Below are 16,345 nucleotides of genomic sequence, written 5' to 3'. Positions count from 1 at the left end.
CCAGTTTATTAATTGAGAATTTTTATGAAAATTCAGGAGGGACCAGTTTAAAAATTCTAGACATTATAAATTTCTACTCCATGGATATAGTCTCCTAGCCTTGACATTTTCTCCTTCCTTGCTACAACCACTGCCCACTCGATCACGCTTTGGCTTCACACGCTTTGCTATAGATTATAGAAGCCCCTCCACACAATGTTTTTCCTATGTAAAAGCGCGTGTTGGTAATTTTGAGCTTTTTCGCTCGAAAAATCCAAGGAGCCAGCTTTTAACATGACCGGCTATGGGAGGAACACCGTTATTTTGCCCTAATTTTGAAACTATTGGTGCAAACCTCTTGAAATTTTAAAGAGATGTGAAAAAACAACGTTTGCTATGTTTTGGAAATTTTGAAAAGTTTCCCTTCTTTTTTTGTATAAATATTAGAACGAAAATTAGCCCTACTTAAAGGGCTTGGTCTTGGAACGGTTTAATAAGTTTTTCCGTTTCACTTGTTCGAATCTCTTGAAATTTTAGTGAGAGGCACATTGAACGGTTTTAAGTTATGATGCAAAGTTTCGAAGTTTTCGAAGAAACAATTCACTTCCAAAAAATTCATTAAAATTGTGCTTGTGCATAATCCTACAACCTATTTAGTCGCTTAGGGAAATTTTAGGAAAAGGACTATTCGTTTTAAAAGTTCGAAATTTTCCACAATAATTTAAAAACTTTAAATATGCCTTTCACTAAAATTTCAAGAGACTTGAACCAGTGAAGCTGAAAGAAACAAATTTAAACTGTTTGAGACTAAGCCATTAAATTATGGTTCATTTTCGTTTTAATGTTGTTACAAAAAGCTTTGTAAGAGAAAAACTTTGCACAAAAATACCAAACATTATTTTGCAAATCTCATTAAAATTTCAAGAGATTTCAACCAGTATTTTCAAAATTAGGACGGAAATGTTAAGAGTTAACTCTGATTTTTGACATAATTTTGCATCTATAGCCCGATCGAGTGGGCTGTGCGTCAACGAAATACTCCCTTAATTTTTCAATAGGATTAGTAAAAAATAAATTAGGGATAGAGTCACTGGTCCCAAGGACCAGTTTAATATTGTAGACGCTGGGGGTCACTGGTCCCGAGGACTAGTTTCAAAAAAATCCTTATTTCCAAGACTGCTTCCAGTGATTCCAGGTGGGAAAAATGGAATTTCCCTTTTTGATCCAGAATTTTCCTAGTTCAGGGCTGCCAGATTCCGCGCATAGAAAATGATAGAATTATAGCATGAGAAAGTATTACAACTGTTTTTAGCGATGTATTTTTGTAACGAACTAACGACCACAAATAGGGTCAGTTATTTAGCAGACGACTTTTAATAATTCAATGCAGTGTGGGAAATAAGGCACTTTCACAGGCCAGTTTAAAAATTACCTGGGCCAGTTTAAAAATTAAACGCTTTGGGGTCTACTGGCCCTGGTGGCCACTTCATTAATTGAAAGTTTTCCCCCTCAAGATTTTGGATCATTAAATAAATACTATGTTAATCCCTCAAATTGTCTCGTCTTTGCTTCTATGCTGTTTGCTTGCTTGGCCTGAATTGTGTTTGTGGGAGTGGGATTATGGGTGGGTTTCGTATGTCTGTCTACGCTCTACACAGTGTAGAATCTGTAGATGAAGTGATTTTTGCAGTTAGCTAAAGCATGGCTAAGGGGAAGATAATCTCTCCGTAGTCTTGTTTGGGTCTGGTCTCTATGGAAAGGCAGCCTGCTGCCTTTGACTGTATTAGAGTCTATGGGAAGATAACAATGGAGTGTCAACTCCCTCCCTACGGGCCGATTTTTTAATTTAGCATTACTCAATAAAGACTTATAGTTCTTAATTTAAGACTCCAATATTTTTAAATACCCATAACTATAAAAAGTAACCTACTAAGCCTACGTCCTAGCAAATATTGTCCAGAAATAGAATAGATAATTTGGCCCTAAATTACGAAAGCCTGATTTTTGAGGCTAAAAGTGGTAGGCGGCACCGTGGCCAGTTTTTTAATTAAAATACCTAGGCTCTACTGGCCACAGGTCCAGTTTTAAAAAATCCTTATTTCCCACACTGATTCAATGTTTGGAAATTACTAAATACAGTAGCAGCTAGGGCTGCCATCTATTGTGAATCCAACGTTGTTGAATTTTTTATGTTGAGATGGTTGGCTTTCAATAAAATATTTCTTAACATGTAATTTCCCTAGATTTAGCAAATTTTTGGAGGAATTTAGCTTTTTCCCGTTTTACCGCTTTTACGAGTCAAAATTTCCCTACATATGGGAAATTTTCCTCAATCTGTCATCACTGCCAACCATTTTATTTCCAGCCAATATTTTAGAGAAGCCCAATTGGCGGCTTTCCAGCCCAATATGGCATCCCTGTAGCCTCCAACCATGGAGACTGTATCTTAAGAGGAGCAAGAGCACCTATAATAGAATAAAGGCCCGAGTATGCATTGCTCCCTCATCAGATGGAGTTTTGTACTTGTATATAATTGTGCGGTTTTCCCGCAAGATGGAGCTCGTTTTCCGGATTTCTTATTTCAAATCAGGCCCGTTCGCATTAGAACAGTGTCTTTGACTATTTGGCCAACATTGCATATTGATTAGAACTATTATATACTTAATATTAATAAACTTAATTAATTCAATACCAGTTTCATAATTTTAATTTATAGTTATATTTAAGCTCAATAAACAGGTGTAATTAAAGTTGAAAAATAATTTTATTAAAACTCAATACGGCAATTTCTTTTTATTGAATGTGATAATTTGCTCGAGAAGCAAATTAGCTTTCAAATCATTGTTTAAGCTCGCATTCATGATCTTTTTCAATTGTACAAATTCTTTTCGTTTCATTTCATCTTCATGTTTTTTAACAGTTGCGGTTAACTGAGTTATAGTATTTTTTAAGCGTTCAACTTTGTTTTTAAGAGTTAAGTTCATTCTTTGAAATTTTCTAGGCGAAGTTTTATATTTCCTCTTTCTTACGATATGAGATGCTTGCGTAGAAACATCTCTACGGCAAGACCATTCATTTGGAATTTTAGGGTCGTGTAGGTCTAGCGCTTCGGGTACTGCGTTAAAAGTTTGTTCGCATTTGGGATCATGTAGTTCATTGGGTACTGTGTTAAAAGTTTGTTCGCATTCGGGATCATGTAGTTCATTGGGTACTGCGTTAAAGGTTTGTTCGCATTTGGGATCATGTAGTTCATCGGGTACTGCGTTAAAAGTTTGTTCGCATTTATAACGAGAAACTTCGGGTACATTGCCTAGCGTTTCGGGTACTGCGTTAAACGTTTGTTCGCATTGATAACGACAAACTTCAGGTACAATTAATGTTGTGAAATCATTTCCATTGTTCTCATTGAGTGGAGAAAGGGGTAATATTAATTCTCTTTTCGGTGAAGGGTTAATTTGTTTCGAAGGCGAGTTTAGATGATGGGTTACTCTATTCTCGTCACTTTTACCGAAGGGTATTGCGTTTGGCAGAAGTCGCTTTTTGGTTGTACTGACACTGAAATCAGTAGTTTTAAAATGCTTGCTGCATATTTTTACTTCGCCTTTATTTGCCACCCAATTATCATATTCATAAGCGTCAGTTTCCGGGCCAAAAATTTCCCTAATCCATTTTGCTCGTTTTTCAACATCCTTTGGGAAGGAATGGAAACTAATAACAGTTTCATTCTCAATTTGTCGCTTCTTTCCTCTACCTTCTGCTTGTTTACAGCCAGGAACAATACACCTAACCATTTTGAACCTAAATTAAAAGAATTGAAAATTTATTCCTATATTTCCTATTAATGAAAATAGACCAAGGCTTAAATGCAACCTTCAAATTTTGCCAAAAATGCTTTTTAAGTCAACACGAGAAAATCGATCATCAAATAAATATTAAGTCGTACTTCTTTAGTATTTTGAAAGAAAAAGTTTAACGAATTTACCTAAAAGCAGGGGGGGATCGGCCTTTTCCTATACCCGGGCCGTAATCAGGGTGGGAAATAACGATTTTTTTAAAACTGGACACTGGGCCAGTTATCAGGCTGGGAACATGGATTAAATATACCTATTATACGTAAGGTATATTTAATCCATGCTGGGAAATAGCACACTTCCTCTGGTCCAAAACCAGTTTATTAATTGCTTGGACTAGTTTTTTAATTCAAAAAGTGGGGGTTACTGGTCCTCGGGACCAGTTTATTAATTGCAAATCTATTGGAGAACAAAGGCTGGGACCAGTCCGGAGACCAATTAATTATTTCGGGGACTAGAGGGGTCACTGGTCCCAAGGACTAGTTTAAAAATATCCTTATTTCCCAGCCTGCCAGTTATCCCCCTGGTCTGGAATAAATAAAATGGTCTATGGCCATTGACCAGGGCGTGTCGTCTGCTAAACTAAAGATAATTAAAATCATAGTTAAGATATTGTCTGGACTCTGGCTACCCTTGAATGTTATAAACTGGTCCAGGATATTTTTAAACTGGTCATTTGCCCTGTGCCACCGCCTTATTTCCTGATAAAAATAGGTGTATATTCCACTCTGGCTAATCCACCTCTGACTCTGGTCGTAATGTTAAAAAAGGGGCAATTGGCCATTCCATATGTCTAATCAGCGCCACTAGCGGATGGTCTGAAAACTACTCCCATAGAGTCTGGGTATATTTAAGCGGGTTTGCAGAATTTTCGTCAGATGGCGCGGCGTTCGAGCCACCTGGCTATGATTCTGCAAACCCTCTTAAATATACCTGGTCTCTATGGGAGTAGTTCTCAGACCATCCGCTAGTGGCGCTGATTAGACACAACTACAGCGCCATCTGAATTGCGGGAGAATCGTAACTATGTGGTATGATTCGTCTGCTAGTAATACTGTCTCTGCAAAACTTATGAAAATTGAAAACCTCGGTGCCGAAAGGGGAATTCTTGTAATAAAAACATGAAAATTGCTGTGAAAAGTCATTATAAAAAATTAATTATATAATAAATTCAAAAAGAAACGAAAGCCAGTGTTGAAATTTGAGTATTTTTTTTAAAATTTCAAGTCACTTCAGTGAATATGACAATAATTAGATAATAAATCATAAATAGATAAAAAGTCAATAGACAAAACTTAGATTATTTTAATACATATAATGTCAAAATACATCGAATCAGTCTGGGAAATAAGGATATTTTTTAAACTAGTCTTTGGGACCAGTGACCCCCCTAGTGTCCTAAATAATAAACTGGTCTCAGGACTGGTCCCACCTTTGTTCTCCTATAGATTTGCAATTAATAAACTGGTCCCCAGGACCCGTAATCCCCACTTTTGAATTAAAAAACTTGTCCAAGCAATTAATAAACTGGACCAGAGGAAGTGCACTGCTATTTCCCAGACTGCTCTCAATCCGCCAAGCACTACCTGCGCCAGGGTGGGATATAAGGAAATTTTTTAAACTAGACATTGGGCCAGCGGACCCCCCCCCCCCCCCGGGGTCTGGAATAAATAAGCTGGTCCTTGACCATTGACCAGGGCGCGTCGTCTGCTAAACTAAAGAAGTTGATAATTAAAATATTTGATTTAATGTCTGGACCCTGGTTGCCCTTGAATTTTCTTAGTGATCAAGTGGACCACTGACCCCCTTCGATTTAATTTTTAAACTGGTCATTTGCCCCGTGCCACCGCCTTGTTTCCCACTCTGACCTGCGTCAAGACAAGTTTGGAAAACAAGAAAAAGCTTATTTCCAGCCCATTTCTTAAACTCAGACAGCAAGCAGGCGATAAATTTATCGAACTGTCTTGCTAGTAGTCTGCTATCAAGAATCCCATTGTGTTCGACTGTTCGTTACGAAAATACATCGCCAAAAACAGTTGTCAGTTTGTCACTCAATATATGTATTTTCTATGCGCGGAATCTGGCAGCCCTGAACTAGGGAAATCTTGCTCCAAAAAGGGAAATTTTAAGTGTTAGAAAGTTCCAGTTTTCCCACCTGGGATGCTGGGATCAGGCTGGGAAATAGCACACTTCCTCTGGTCCAAAACCAGTTTATTAATTGCTTGGACTAGTTTTTTAATTCAAGAAGTGGGGGTTACTGGTCCTCGGGACCAGTTTATTAATTGCAAATCTATTGGAGAGCAAAGGCTGGGACCAGTCCGGAGACCAGTAAATTATTTCAGACACTAGGGGGTCACTGGTCCAAAGGACTAGTTTAAAAAATATCCTTATTTCCCAGCCTGGCTGGGATCATTACAGAATACAGACGGGAGAGTACTAGTAGATGGCTGTCGTCTGTGCCAACAGAGAGAATTAAGTAGGGAGCGGAAGCTATAGCCTTTGACAGTGCAAAACGGGATGTAGCGCAAAACAAGTGGGCTACGTTGCTATTTTCTCTGTTTCTGTACAATCTCTTTTCCGGTCACATGACTTTGTTTTAAAAGCAAGTGTTTTACTGGTTGTAAAGTGTTGGGGGTGTGGCACTGTGTGAACCAACCAGCAGCAGCCTCTGGCAGTAGCAGACCTGAGCGCGTAACCATCGAAACCTGTCGGTTCGTGTTTCAATCACATTTAATTTCTCAAATGTTAAAACTAACGTTTAATTGTAACAAGTACTATTTAGAAGATAAAAGGTGACGTTGTAATTACTCCTTATAAAAAGAAGTTAATATTTAATAGTAATTCTAACAGGGGTTAATCGTTGGAAAAAGGTTTTGTAAGAAGTCCAAGGCTTAGAGTAGAGGCTTCTGACAGTGACAGAGAGTGTCGCGATATTTGGATTTTTGACACGGAATAACGTTAAAACTTACGTTTAATCGTAACAAGTACTATTTAGAAGATAAAAGGTGAAGTTTTAATTACTCCTTATAAAAAGAATTTAATATTTAATAGTAATTCTAACAGTAGTAATTCTGACAGTGACAGAGAGCGTCGCGATATTTGGATTTTTGACACGCAATAATAATGCGAATTGTTTGTAAATATGGCTCTTGCTCGTCTAAACAAACTTCAAGCATTAGGGAGGTTAGAGGAGCGCCTGGAGTGTTTTTTGTGAAGTTTCCATCTTTAAACAACGAAAAAGAAAAGTGTCAACGATGGGTTAATGCCTGTAGTCGAAAAGATTTCACCATAGACAAGGTCTCTCGTGGTTCTTATATCTGTTCGAGACACTTTTATGGTTTCAGAGGTCCAACTCCCGAATATCCAGATCCTATTCCGTTAGCATCTGTTTGGGAACCCATTCAAGTAACCTAGTTTATATTATTTGTTTATCTCTGGAGTATTGAAAAACATATTTTTCAGGAAGAAATAACACTTATCGCAGATGTTGAAGAAACACAGGAAATTAATGATACACAAGAAGCTTCTAACAAAGGATATGAAGAATGCAATGTAAGCAGGGATTTGCAAATAGTGAAAACTGCAAGTTATTTACATTATTGTCATATAGGTGTCTGATCAGAAGGGATCCCAAGATATCTTAGACTTGAAAGTATTATCACCACCAATGTCTTGGTCGATGGAAAAAGTAAACCAGGGTGTTATGTTCATAAAACACATAAATGGGAAGATAGTTTTATCATGTTCATTTGTGGGAAATGGACCTGTTACTGTGACAATCACTGCGTTGGGTAAAAACATACCGAGTGATAAAATTGAAAAACATCTGGACATTAAAACAAATCGTGACGTTTACAACTATTTATCACAACTTGATAAATTTAAGATCTGCCCAGGAAATAATGATGGTGAACTTGTCAGGCTTTACAATGTGAGACGCCCAAATAACCACAAACGAAATAGCAATTATTCCAGTGCTTTAAAAGCTGTTTACAGCAATAGATGCGAAGGCCTAGTTCCGGTTAGTAAGAATCGTTGTGCTTCATGCCAACAATATCGGTCAAGTTTAAGAACATTGCGTTGTCGTTACCAAGCAATAAGTAAAAAAGTAACTAAAGATATTACAATAAAAGACAAAACTAAAAGGGCATCCAAGACGAAATTACTCCTATCTGAGAAAGGTAAACAAGACTTATCAACATTGAAGAGACTTTTCAAAGAGAAACTTAAAAAAGAGAAGCCAGGATCCTTCATGGCTCTTTTTATTAAACAACAGTTATTAGCATTGGAGAGATCTAAATATGGCATGAGATGGGACTCATTCTTCCTTAAATGGTGTTCCTATATAAAAAACAAATCCAAATCAGCCTACAAAGCTTTAGAATTGTCTGGAATTATAAAGCTACCCACGACAAGAACATTGTATCATCATGAGCACACTATAACAAACAAATCAGGATTTAATGAAGATGCTATCAATGAAATGATAAATATTACAGACATTGATAACCTTCCAGAACATAAGAAGTACTTTGTTCTTCTTTTGGATGAAATGGCTATCAAGCCAGACCTAATTTGTCATAAAGATACTGGGTACGTCACTGGTTTTATCGATGTCTTGGACCATCATAACTCTCTTAATGACACTGTGATGAGAGAAAAGGGAACAACTGTGCCACCTTTAGCAACAAGCATTCTTCAACTTATGCTTCGTGGCATAACAAGCAATATTAAAATTCCATTTGCCCATTTTCCAACAAAAGGAGTAACGAGCGCTGAATTATATTCAATTGTTTGGGAAGCCATTTCTTTGTTGGAAAACAATGGATTTAGAATTTTAGCGGTTGTTGGAGACGGAGCTTCAATAAACCGTAAGGTTTTTCGCATGTGCGCTGATCACCAAGGAACCAAAAATGTACCTTTTGCCACTAGTAATATACACGCTGCTGATGAAGAAAGGGACATATACTTCCTGTCAGATGCACCTCACCTGATAAAAACAGTGCGTAACTGTGTAAGCAACAGTGGGGCAAATTCCAATTCTCGTAGCCTATGGATAAATGGCGAAGATATTTCCTGGAAAGTTATCTTGCGCCTTTACTACACGCAATTAAGAATGAAAGGCCAATTTAAAAATGTTTCCAAGCTAACATACAGTCACGTTTTCTTGAATGCATATTCAAAGATGAAAGTCAATTTAGCTTGTCAAGTTCTGAGCGAGACAGTTGCGTCTGCGATAGAAGTCCTTTTCGGAGAAGATAAATACCAAGAAACGGTTAAATTTATTAGGACATTTGACAAGTTTTTTGACTTGTGCAATGTTGGAAATTGTTTTGAAGCCTTGGCAAAGAGAAAACCCAACAAAAGAATATATGAGCATGAGCATGATGAACGATTGCAGGTATTAAAACTAATCATGGATGGTTTAATCAAATAATCATGTTATATAATTTGTCATTAAGTGGTTAGAAGTTGACTTTATAAAATACTTGGATGACTGGGAGAGTGATGTATTAAATCGCCCAGGAGACTATTCTAAAACAGAAAGGAGCAACATGCTTTTATCCGCAACAACTATTGAAGGGCTACGAATGACAGGTAATTAATACGCTCTGAATGTAATATAAGCCACATTTAAATATTGTCAACCTTTTCTATTACAGCCCTTTCAACAGTCCAAATAGTACGATTTCTTCTGAAGAAAGGTGCGAAATATGTTTTAACCCAACATTTGAACCAAGACCCCCTGGAACAGTATTTTGGAAGGCAGAGATGCTCAGGAGGTCGAAACTGCAATCCATCAGTTTCACTATTTGAAGCGAACATGGATAAGCTGAAAGCCTTAAAGGGTTTGGTTGTAGAAGCAATTCATGGAAATACAACTATTTCTGAAAAGACGGTTCTTTAAACGTTTATTAGTTAATAAATATTATTAAACTTGTTTGTAACCAGATTTTAAAGTTTAAGAACATGTATCTTGATTTAATCACCAATTTTTGACCATATTAATGCACAAATACAACATAATGCACTGATACAATCATGGAATAGGAACACAATTATAATACTGTTGGTTTACTACAACGAAATCAGCCAATTATTGCTGTGATTACCTTCAATTTTGAAAACTAACGTAGTGTTATATCACTTACTCTTTAAGGCAAATTAAAAAACAATTTCATGAACCGTATCACATTTGTTTTCCTAGATATATAAATTATGTACATTTGTTTCAAATTTATGCTAATTATTCTAAATAATAACAAGTTGTGTGTGAGTTAAAGGGTTGCATGTTTTAGGAACATTTGGTCACGAATGAATTGAAGTGAATATCACATTGGCTTGCTTATTGAGGTAAAAATTGCACAAATAGATCAAGGTCAGGATCATTATTCAGAAATGAATACTCTGAATGTTCATTTATGTTAACTAATGTCTTTGTTGATGTGTCAGTATCGGTAATCTGAATAGTTGGGGTTGGATCTTCTGGTGGTATGAATTGTAGGAATAGATCTAGATCAGGATCACCATTTAAAAATTTGTATTCAGAATGTTCATTGAATTTAACTAATCTCTCTGATGACATTTCAGTATTAGGAATTTGAATTGTCGGGATTTGCCTTTCTAGAACTTTTACTGGTACTGATAATCTTGACTTTTTGATATTTGGTTTCATTGTACTTGTGGGTTGAATTTTAGACTCCTGACTTTTTTCGAGCAAAGATTTTCTTAAAGCTTTCTTAGCTTTGAGTGTTTCTTTCGTTTCGTATTGGTATTGCTCCAATAAGTCACGAACTAACACTTTACCCCTCGTGTTTAAAAAACAATCCACAAGTTTTAAAAGCCATTTTCTACTGTCATTTTCACTGTACATTGAATTCCAGAGTTCATTGATTTCTGAATTTTGAAAAATGTGTTGGATAGTTCGGGTTTTTAAATTTTGGTTCCTAATTTTTGACACATCAGTCACATAGATTAAGTCCGATATCTTTTTAATTAATTGGATTAGGTTAAACATTTCATCTGTAACTGAGATTAATCCCCCCCTAGATAATTTAACAATCCAAGCCCCTGTTTTGTCTGGTTCTGTAACATCGAGAGAAGACGGGATTTTGTCCTTGACTATCATTTTGACTAGGTTTGGTGGACATTTTTTGTTCTTAACCAACTGAAAGGCACAGTACCCTGCTACATATCTTGTCACAGGAGTATTTTCAGTAATTACTTTACGGTTAGTGATGTTGGCAAAGGGGTTTCGTTTCCGATGTTGCGATCCAAGCAGCTCCACCTTTTTCCTTTCCCGTTCCACTTTAGCATTTTCCATGCTAACAGCATTGTCAACCCCAACTTCCATCTTGACCATAATTTCGAGAAAGAAGTATTGAAGAATGCGACTTACAACATTCCTTTTCATTGGTTGTGGGAGATCGTTAAACATAGGGCAAATTGTACATAATAGATGCCCCATTTCTTGTTCCTTCCTTTCTATTTTCATTAAATCATGCGTTTGTTTTAAAAATTCTTCCCTAGTAGATTTAAATTGTACGCATTGAACCTTTGTCACAAGGTATGGTATAAACTGCTCTCTAATGCCAGCGCTGTCCAGATGAGAAAAAAACACTCTCACAGCTTCTTTTTCAAAGCGAAATACGAACATCTGGGTCCTGATCTTCTTTACAGTTAATTGAAAACAATGGTTTACAACACCTAAGTATTGTAATAATTATGAATATTTATAGGACCTATAATTAAAGTAACAAAAAAAGAATAATTACCTTTCAACTGAATACCCTTTAGGGAAGCCATGGCTCCAGCAGGGTAGCGCTAGCGCGTGGCACCAGCGCGCTTGAAATTTGAAATGATTTCCCCCGCAATCCCCAGCCCAACGGTCTTATTAAACCCGCCCATAAAGGAGGTGCCTGTCTACGTCAAACCGGAAAACGGTTTGTACTACAATTTAAGTCACGTGGTTTTTAGAGCTACATTTTTCAACCAGCCTTCCGCTCCCTACTTAATTCTCTCTGGTGCCAAGGAATGGAGCCGGTGATAAAAAGCGAGAGTCCGGAAATTGATGTTCCGGAATTGCTTTTATTAGCAATTAAGCAGGTAGTTACTGAATGTGGTCAAGGTGTTTTGGAATTAGAGTATTTAAGTAAGGGTGAAAAATGCTCGCTAATTCTTACTAAAGCCAATCACGTCTATTATCCCCACGATTTTGTAAGCCAATTTGAATTTGATGAGGCTGACCAAGGCTTAGAGAATACACAGGAGTTTTGCGAGCTCAATGTGTGTTTAAAACCCGTTCGTGTTGTGATATCCGTCAAGACTTTTACGGCGTCGCTACAACTAAATCAAAGAGAAATAAATCGTATTTCAAATGTGTTTTATTTTGATGAAACTGATAATATCTGGCATTTATCAGAACGATTATTGGAGATGCTAGAAATATTAAGAGAAGTCGATGATGGAAGTTATCAAATTTGTTGTGGCTTTACCAAAGCGGAAATAGGGTCCAAAGCTCCTTCAAAATTTCTAATATGCCTCAAAAGTCCTTATACAAAGTACATTTCCGCTAAATGCGAGGGAGTTTTCAGGAGATGTATTCCTCGAGTCACCAAACATGTATTAAATTCTCCGGACCAACTCAACCTGCCGCGTTGTCAAAATTGTAAAAACTGGTTGAGTGGTTCCCGAAAAAGCGTAAAACGAAAAGCTGAAAGACACCTAGAGGAGGGATCTTTTGAAATATTAGAAACTGATTATCATAACTAAACTAACACCGAGAAACAGGATGATAATGTGGGAATTTGACTCGTAACTTAATGAAGGACGCAGTGCGGGGCAGCAAATTTAGACTCTACGGCTATTGGAAAGCTCCTCTATCAACTGCCACAACTGACAATGATTATGAGATAACGTTGAAAATGTTTTAAACAACCAGAAGTTGAAAATGATATCACAATTTCTTACTATGTAAAATGATTTCCAAAATAAAAATATTTTCATTGGTTTAAACTGTATTTTATTTGAGGGTCTTTTATGGGTGGTTTGATACTGTTTAATGTTTAAATCCGAATATTTTGGAAATATCTTCAAAATCCGACAGAAAACCGTTATTAAAGTCCAGGGTGGGAAATAAGGATTCTTTTAAACTGGACATTGGGCCAGCGACCCCTCTGGCCTGGAAAAAATAAACTGGTCCATGACCACTGACCAGGGCGCGTCGTCTGCTAAATTGAAGAAGTGGATAATTACAATATATTAGCTAATGTCTGGACTCTGGAAACCCTTAAATTTTCTTAGTGGTCCTGTGGACCACTGACCCCACTGCGATTAAATTTTTAAACTGGTCATTTACCCTGTGCCACCGCCAGTTTAAAAAAAAATCCTTATTTCCCACTCTGGACCCAACCAACAAATAAATAAGGCGGTGGCACAGGGCAAATGACCAGTTTAAAAACTGCCTGGACCAGTTTAAAAAGTAAATCGGGAGGGAGGTCAGTGGTCCACGGGACTACTTATAAAATTCAAGGGTAGAGTCCAGATATTATCTCATTTATTTTAATTATCCACTTCTTTAGTTTAGCAGACGACGCGCCCTGGTCAAGGATCGTGGACCAGTTTATTTATTCCCGACCAGGGGGGTGGCTGGCCCAATGTCCAGTTTTAAAAAAATCCTTATTTCCCACCCTGAACCCAACTAACAAATAAATAAGGCGGTGGCACAGGGCAAATGACCAGTTTGTTTAAAAATTAAATCGGAGGGAGGTCAGTGGCCCACGGGACCACTTATAAAATTCAAGGGTAGCCAGAGTCCAGAATATATCTTAACTATTTTAATTATCCACTTCTTTAGTTTAGCAGACGACGCCCCCTAGTCAATGACCATGGGCCAGTTTATTTATTCCCGACCAGGGGGGTTGCTGGCCCAATGTCCTTATTTCCCACCCTGATCAGGAGGCTCTTTTGCCTTGCTTTTAGTTTGATTCTAAAATTACATGGATCCCTGTTTTAGACCCGTTTTTTTCGTTAAAATCGAGCAAAATTTGGGAAAATAGTCTCCAGTTGAATTAAATATTTATATCAGTTAATAATTAAAGGGAGGGTGAAAAGTAAATCAAGTGATTTTTTATCGATTCTTCTACTAATTATAAGACCAATCTGCTTAGTGAAACATCTAAGAAATAACACCGAGTGATTTTAAAATTACAATTAGTTTGAAATTTCATGGATAATTTAAATAAGTCCCTCTGACCAACGCATAACTAGGCCTACCTGCCTTTCTACTAAATTCAAAATGCAAGGGGAGACGTAAAGGGAGGCCGGACTATTTCACCTCTCCCTAGTTGGAAAATACGTAATTTTGGTCATTCGCTGACGTGAGTTTTCAAAAAACCAATGAGATGCCGGTTGTAATTTTAAGGCAGGGATTAACTCCGGACCTACGTTTAGACTGCAGATAAAGAGCTGGAAATGTGGCGAATTTATACCTTCTCCCTAGTAAACTAGATATCACTTCTTGGTGAGCTGTAGGTCAGTAATTGGTCACTCTGTCTTTATTATACAAAAAAAACAGTCTTAGACCTAGAAGTCAACTTTTGAAACTTTAAAATATTATTTAAAAATAAAGGAAAGGTTTTGATAACTTTTACTAATGATTTTGATGTTAATTTATCATAATAAATCGATTGAAAAATGGTTATCATACAATTTTATTCACCCATTAAAAAAATTTACTCATGTATCCCAACCCTATGTTATGAATCATATGACTTTGAGCAATTGAGTTTTAATTTGTTTTTGTTTACGAGCACATGCGATGTCGTGTACTGGAGTCAACCTTTATGTCTAAACTCATTATAAAATCATATATTATTAAGTTTGTGAATGCAGCTATAAAACGTAATTCCCCCATCTTCTCCGAGCACATGCGATGTCGTGTACTGGAGTCAACCTTTATATCTAAACTCATTATAAAATCATATATTATTAAGTTTGTGAATGCAGCTATAAAACGTAATCCCCCCATCTTTTTTGACATTATTTCCGTGTTTGTCGAGTAACTGGGTAAGTTGAAAATTTCAAATTTTACTAAGAATTTAGGAGATAGCTCTTCTACCAAGCGCTGCATCCAGAAGGTGCGGGTCTAGGGCCAAGTTGCATCTCGTAAGAGACAGAGTACAATGAAATTTATATTGGCACCTGTTGTTATTAACCCTTTAAGAAAGTACAATTCATCTTGGTATCCTTAACAGACCCAAAACTAAAGGGTCAAACTTTGTTAAACCACCCATTCCTCATTCATCGCGTTTCATTGGCTATTCACATATATAGGACAAAAGTCGACCCTAGATCAGTACACGCAAACGCATTTGGGTTCGGCCTTCGCCAACATTATTAATACAGGCCTTTTCCAAGCAGTCTGGGAAGTAAAGATATTTTTTAAACTAGTCCTTGGGACCAGTGAGACCCCCCTAGTGTCCTAAATAATAAACTGGTCTCCGGACTCATGGACGAACCAATACCAACCATGGTCAATCCCTCTTTAAGGGGCTGAGGGAAGAGCTTAGATAATAGAACACCAAGAATTATTAGAATATTAGGGAATCATTTGAACTTCTAAATTTAAAATGAAAAATTAGGAATTTAAGAATGAATAAACCTTTCTATTAGTTGTAATTTTCTAGTATGTTTTTTATCTCATTTTAAAAGTTGAAATTTTACAACAGAACATTGATTTTTTTACTAAATTCAAATAAAACAGATTAAGAGAATAATATAGTGCCACATTATAATTTCGAATAATATAGTGCCACATTAAAATTACAAATAACATAGAGCCACATTAAAACCATTTTATTCCTATTTTCATAATGTGAATAATTTTATTCTATTTTTAAAATATGACACCATTTTATTCCTATTTATAAAACGTGGCACTATTTTACTTATATTTTTAAAATGTGGCACTATTTTTTATATTCTTAAAATGTGGCACTTTCATTTATGTTTTTAAGATGTGTTAATATTTTATTTATATTTTTAAAATGTGGTACTATTTTATTTTTTTTTTAAGTGTGGCACTATTTTACTTATATTTTTAAAATGTGATACTATTTTATTTATAATTTTTAAAATGTGATACTTTTTTTTTAGTTCTATTTTTAAATAAGAACGCTATTTTATTACCTCTCCGAGTGACGTATGTCACGGAGAGGTATTACACCGGCCGTGTCTGTGTGTGTGTCTGTCTGTGTGTCTGTCTGTCAGACCCCACGTGACCGCGTTCGCAGTTTACAAATCGGAGCAAACAAATACCCGATTTCCGGAACGCGTTCGCGGTTCAAGGAAATTTGGTCATTCATCTACCAACACCAGTCTTTACTAACTGGCTTCTAAGGACCACAATCTGCTAGTCTTTGTCCATCCCACATGGACACTAGTCTGCTTCAAGCACCACCAACTTCTGTTCTTCGTCAATTTCACCTTGACTCCAGCTTCTATGCACCACCATC

General features: G+C 36.6%; 3 protein-coding genes across 10 annotated transcripts; 1 reads left to right on the top strand and 2 right to left on the bottom strand.

Moving 5' to 3' along the window:
* Window positions 1-2,724: 2,724 nt before the first annotated feature.
* Window positions 2,725-4,332, bottom strand: LOC149629853 (uncharacterized). Of its 3 annotated transcripts, XM_089851539.1 has the most exons (3): window positions 3,962-4,332; window positions 3,850-3,870; window positions 2,725-3,777 (listed from the first exon to the last, which is right to left on the bottom strand). In XM_089851539.1, the coding sequence occupies exon 3, from the start codon at window positions 3,768-3,770 to the stop codon at window positions 2,754-2,756; it is 1,017 nt and encodes a 338-aa protein (XP_089707665.1). In that variant the 5' UTR covers window positions 3,771-3,777; window positions 3,850-3,870; window positions 3,962-4,332; the 3' UTR covers window positions 2,725-2,753. The 3 variants fall into 3 exon arrangements, with proteins under 3 accessions (XP_089707665.1, XP_089707664.1, XP_089707663.1); XM_089851538.1 differs by lacking the exon at window positions 3,850-3,870 and having other exon boundaries at window positions 3,962-4,330; XM_089851537.1 differs by having other exon boundaries at window positions 3,850-4,009.
* A 1,957-nt stretch (window positions 4,333-6,289) lies between these two features.
* On the top strand, window positions 6,290-10,020 carry LOC149629852 (uncharacterized). 5 transcript variants are annotated; one of them, XM_089851529.1, is made up of 7 exons: window positions 6,290-6,541; window positions 6,681-6,835; window positions 6,909-7,235; window positions 7,293-7,382; window positions 7,441-9,231; window positions 9,293-9,428; window positions 9,494-10,020. In XM_089851529.1, exons 3-7 carry the CDS (start codon window positions 6,954-6,956, stop codon window positions 9,736-9,738), a joined length of 2,544 nt encoding a protein of 847 aa, XP_089707655.1. In that variant the 5' UTR covers window positions 6,290-6,541; window positions 6,681-6,835; window positions 6,909-6,953; the 3' UTR covers window positions 9,739-10,020. The 5 variants fall into 5 exon arrangements, with proteins under 5 accessions (XP_089707655.1, XP_089707651.1, XP_089707653.1 ...); XM_089851525.1 differs by having other exon boundaries at window positions 6,290-6,622; XM_089851527.1 differs by having other exon boundaries at window positions 6,290-6,622; window positions 6,897-7,235.
* Window positions 9,784-11,855, bottom strand: LOC149629851 (uncharacterized). 2 transcript variants are annotated; one of them, XM_089851531.1, is made up of 2 exons: window positions 11,386-11,855; window positions 9,784-11,315 (listed from the first exon to the last, which is right to left on the bottom strand). In XM_089851531.1, exon 2 carries the CDS (start codon window positions 11,296-11,298, stop codon window positions 10,177-10,179), a length of 1,122 nt encoding a protein of 373 aa, XP_089707657.1. In that variant the 5' UTR covers window positions 11,299-11,315; window positions 11,386-11,855; the 3' UTR covers window positions 9,784-10,176. The 2 variants fall into 2 exon arrangements, with proteins under 2 accessions (XP_089707657.1, XP_089707656.1); XM_089851530.1 differs by having other exon boundaries at window positions 9,784-11,537; window positions 11,606-11,855.
* Between the last annotated feature and the right edge of the window lie 4,490 nt (window positions 11,856-16,345).

The sequence above is a fragment of the Phalangium opilio genome, unplaced genomic scaffold (assembly GCF_054372755.1).
Source record: "Phalangium opilio isolate 3A_F unplaced genomic scaffold, DU_Popi_V2 ptg000105l_1, whole genome shotgun sequence".
Lineage (NCBI taxonomy): Eukaryota > Metazoa > Arthropoda > Arachnida > Opiliones > Phalangiidae > Phalangium > Phalangium opilio.
This window is presented reverse-complemented; position numbering and strand designations above follow the sequence as displayed.

Bases quoted from the DNA above. Each gene is read 5' to 3' on its own strand.
- LOC149629853 (XM_089851539.1), bottom strand. From the start codon at position 3,770: ATGGTTAGGTGTATTGTTCCTGGCTGTAAACAAGCAGAAGGTAGAGGA.
- LOC149629852 (XM_089851529.1), top strand. From the start codon at position 6,954: ATGCGAATTGTTTGTAAATATGGCTCTTGCTCGTCTAAACAAACTTCA. The intron at 9,232-9,292 runs GTATTAAAACTA...TTTGTCATTAAG, and splicing joins AGCATGATGAACGATTGCAG to TGGTTAGAAGTTGACTTTAT. The intron at 9,429-9,493 runs GTAATTAATACG...TTTCTATTACAG, and splicing joins TGAAGGGCTACGAATGACAG to CCCTTTCAACAGTCCAAATA.
- LOC149629851 (XM_089851530.1), bottom strand. From the start codon at position 11,636: ATGGCTTCCCTAAAGGGTATTCAGTTGAAAG. The intron at 11,538-11,605 runs GTAATTATTCTT...TACAATACTTAG, and splicing joins AAAGGGTATTCAGTTGAAAG to GTGTTGTAAACCATTGTTTT.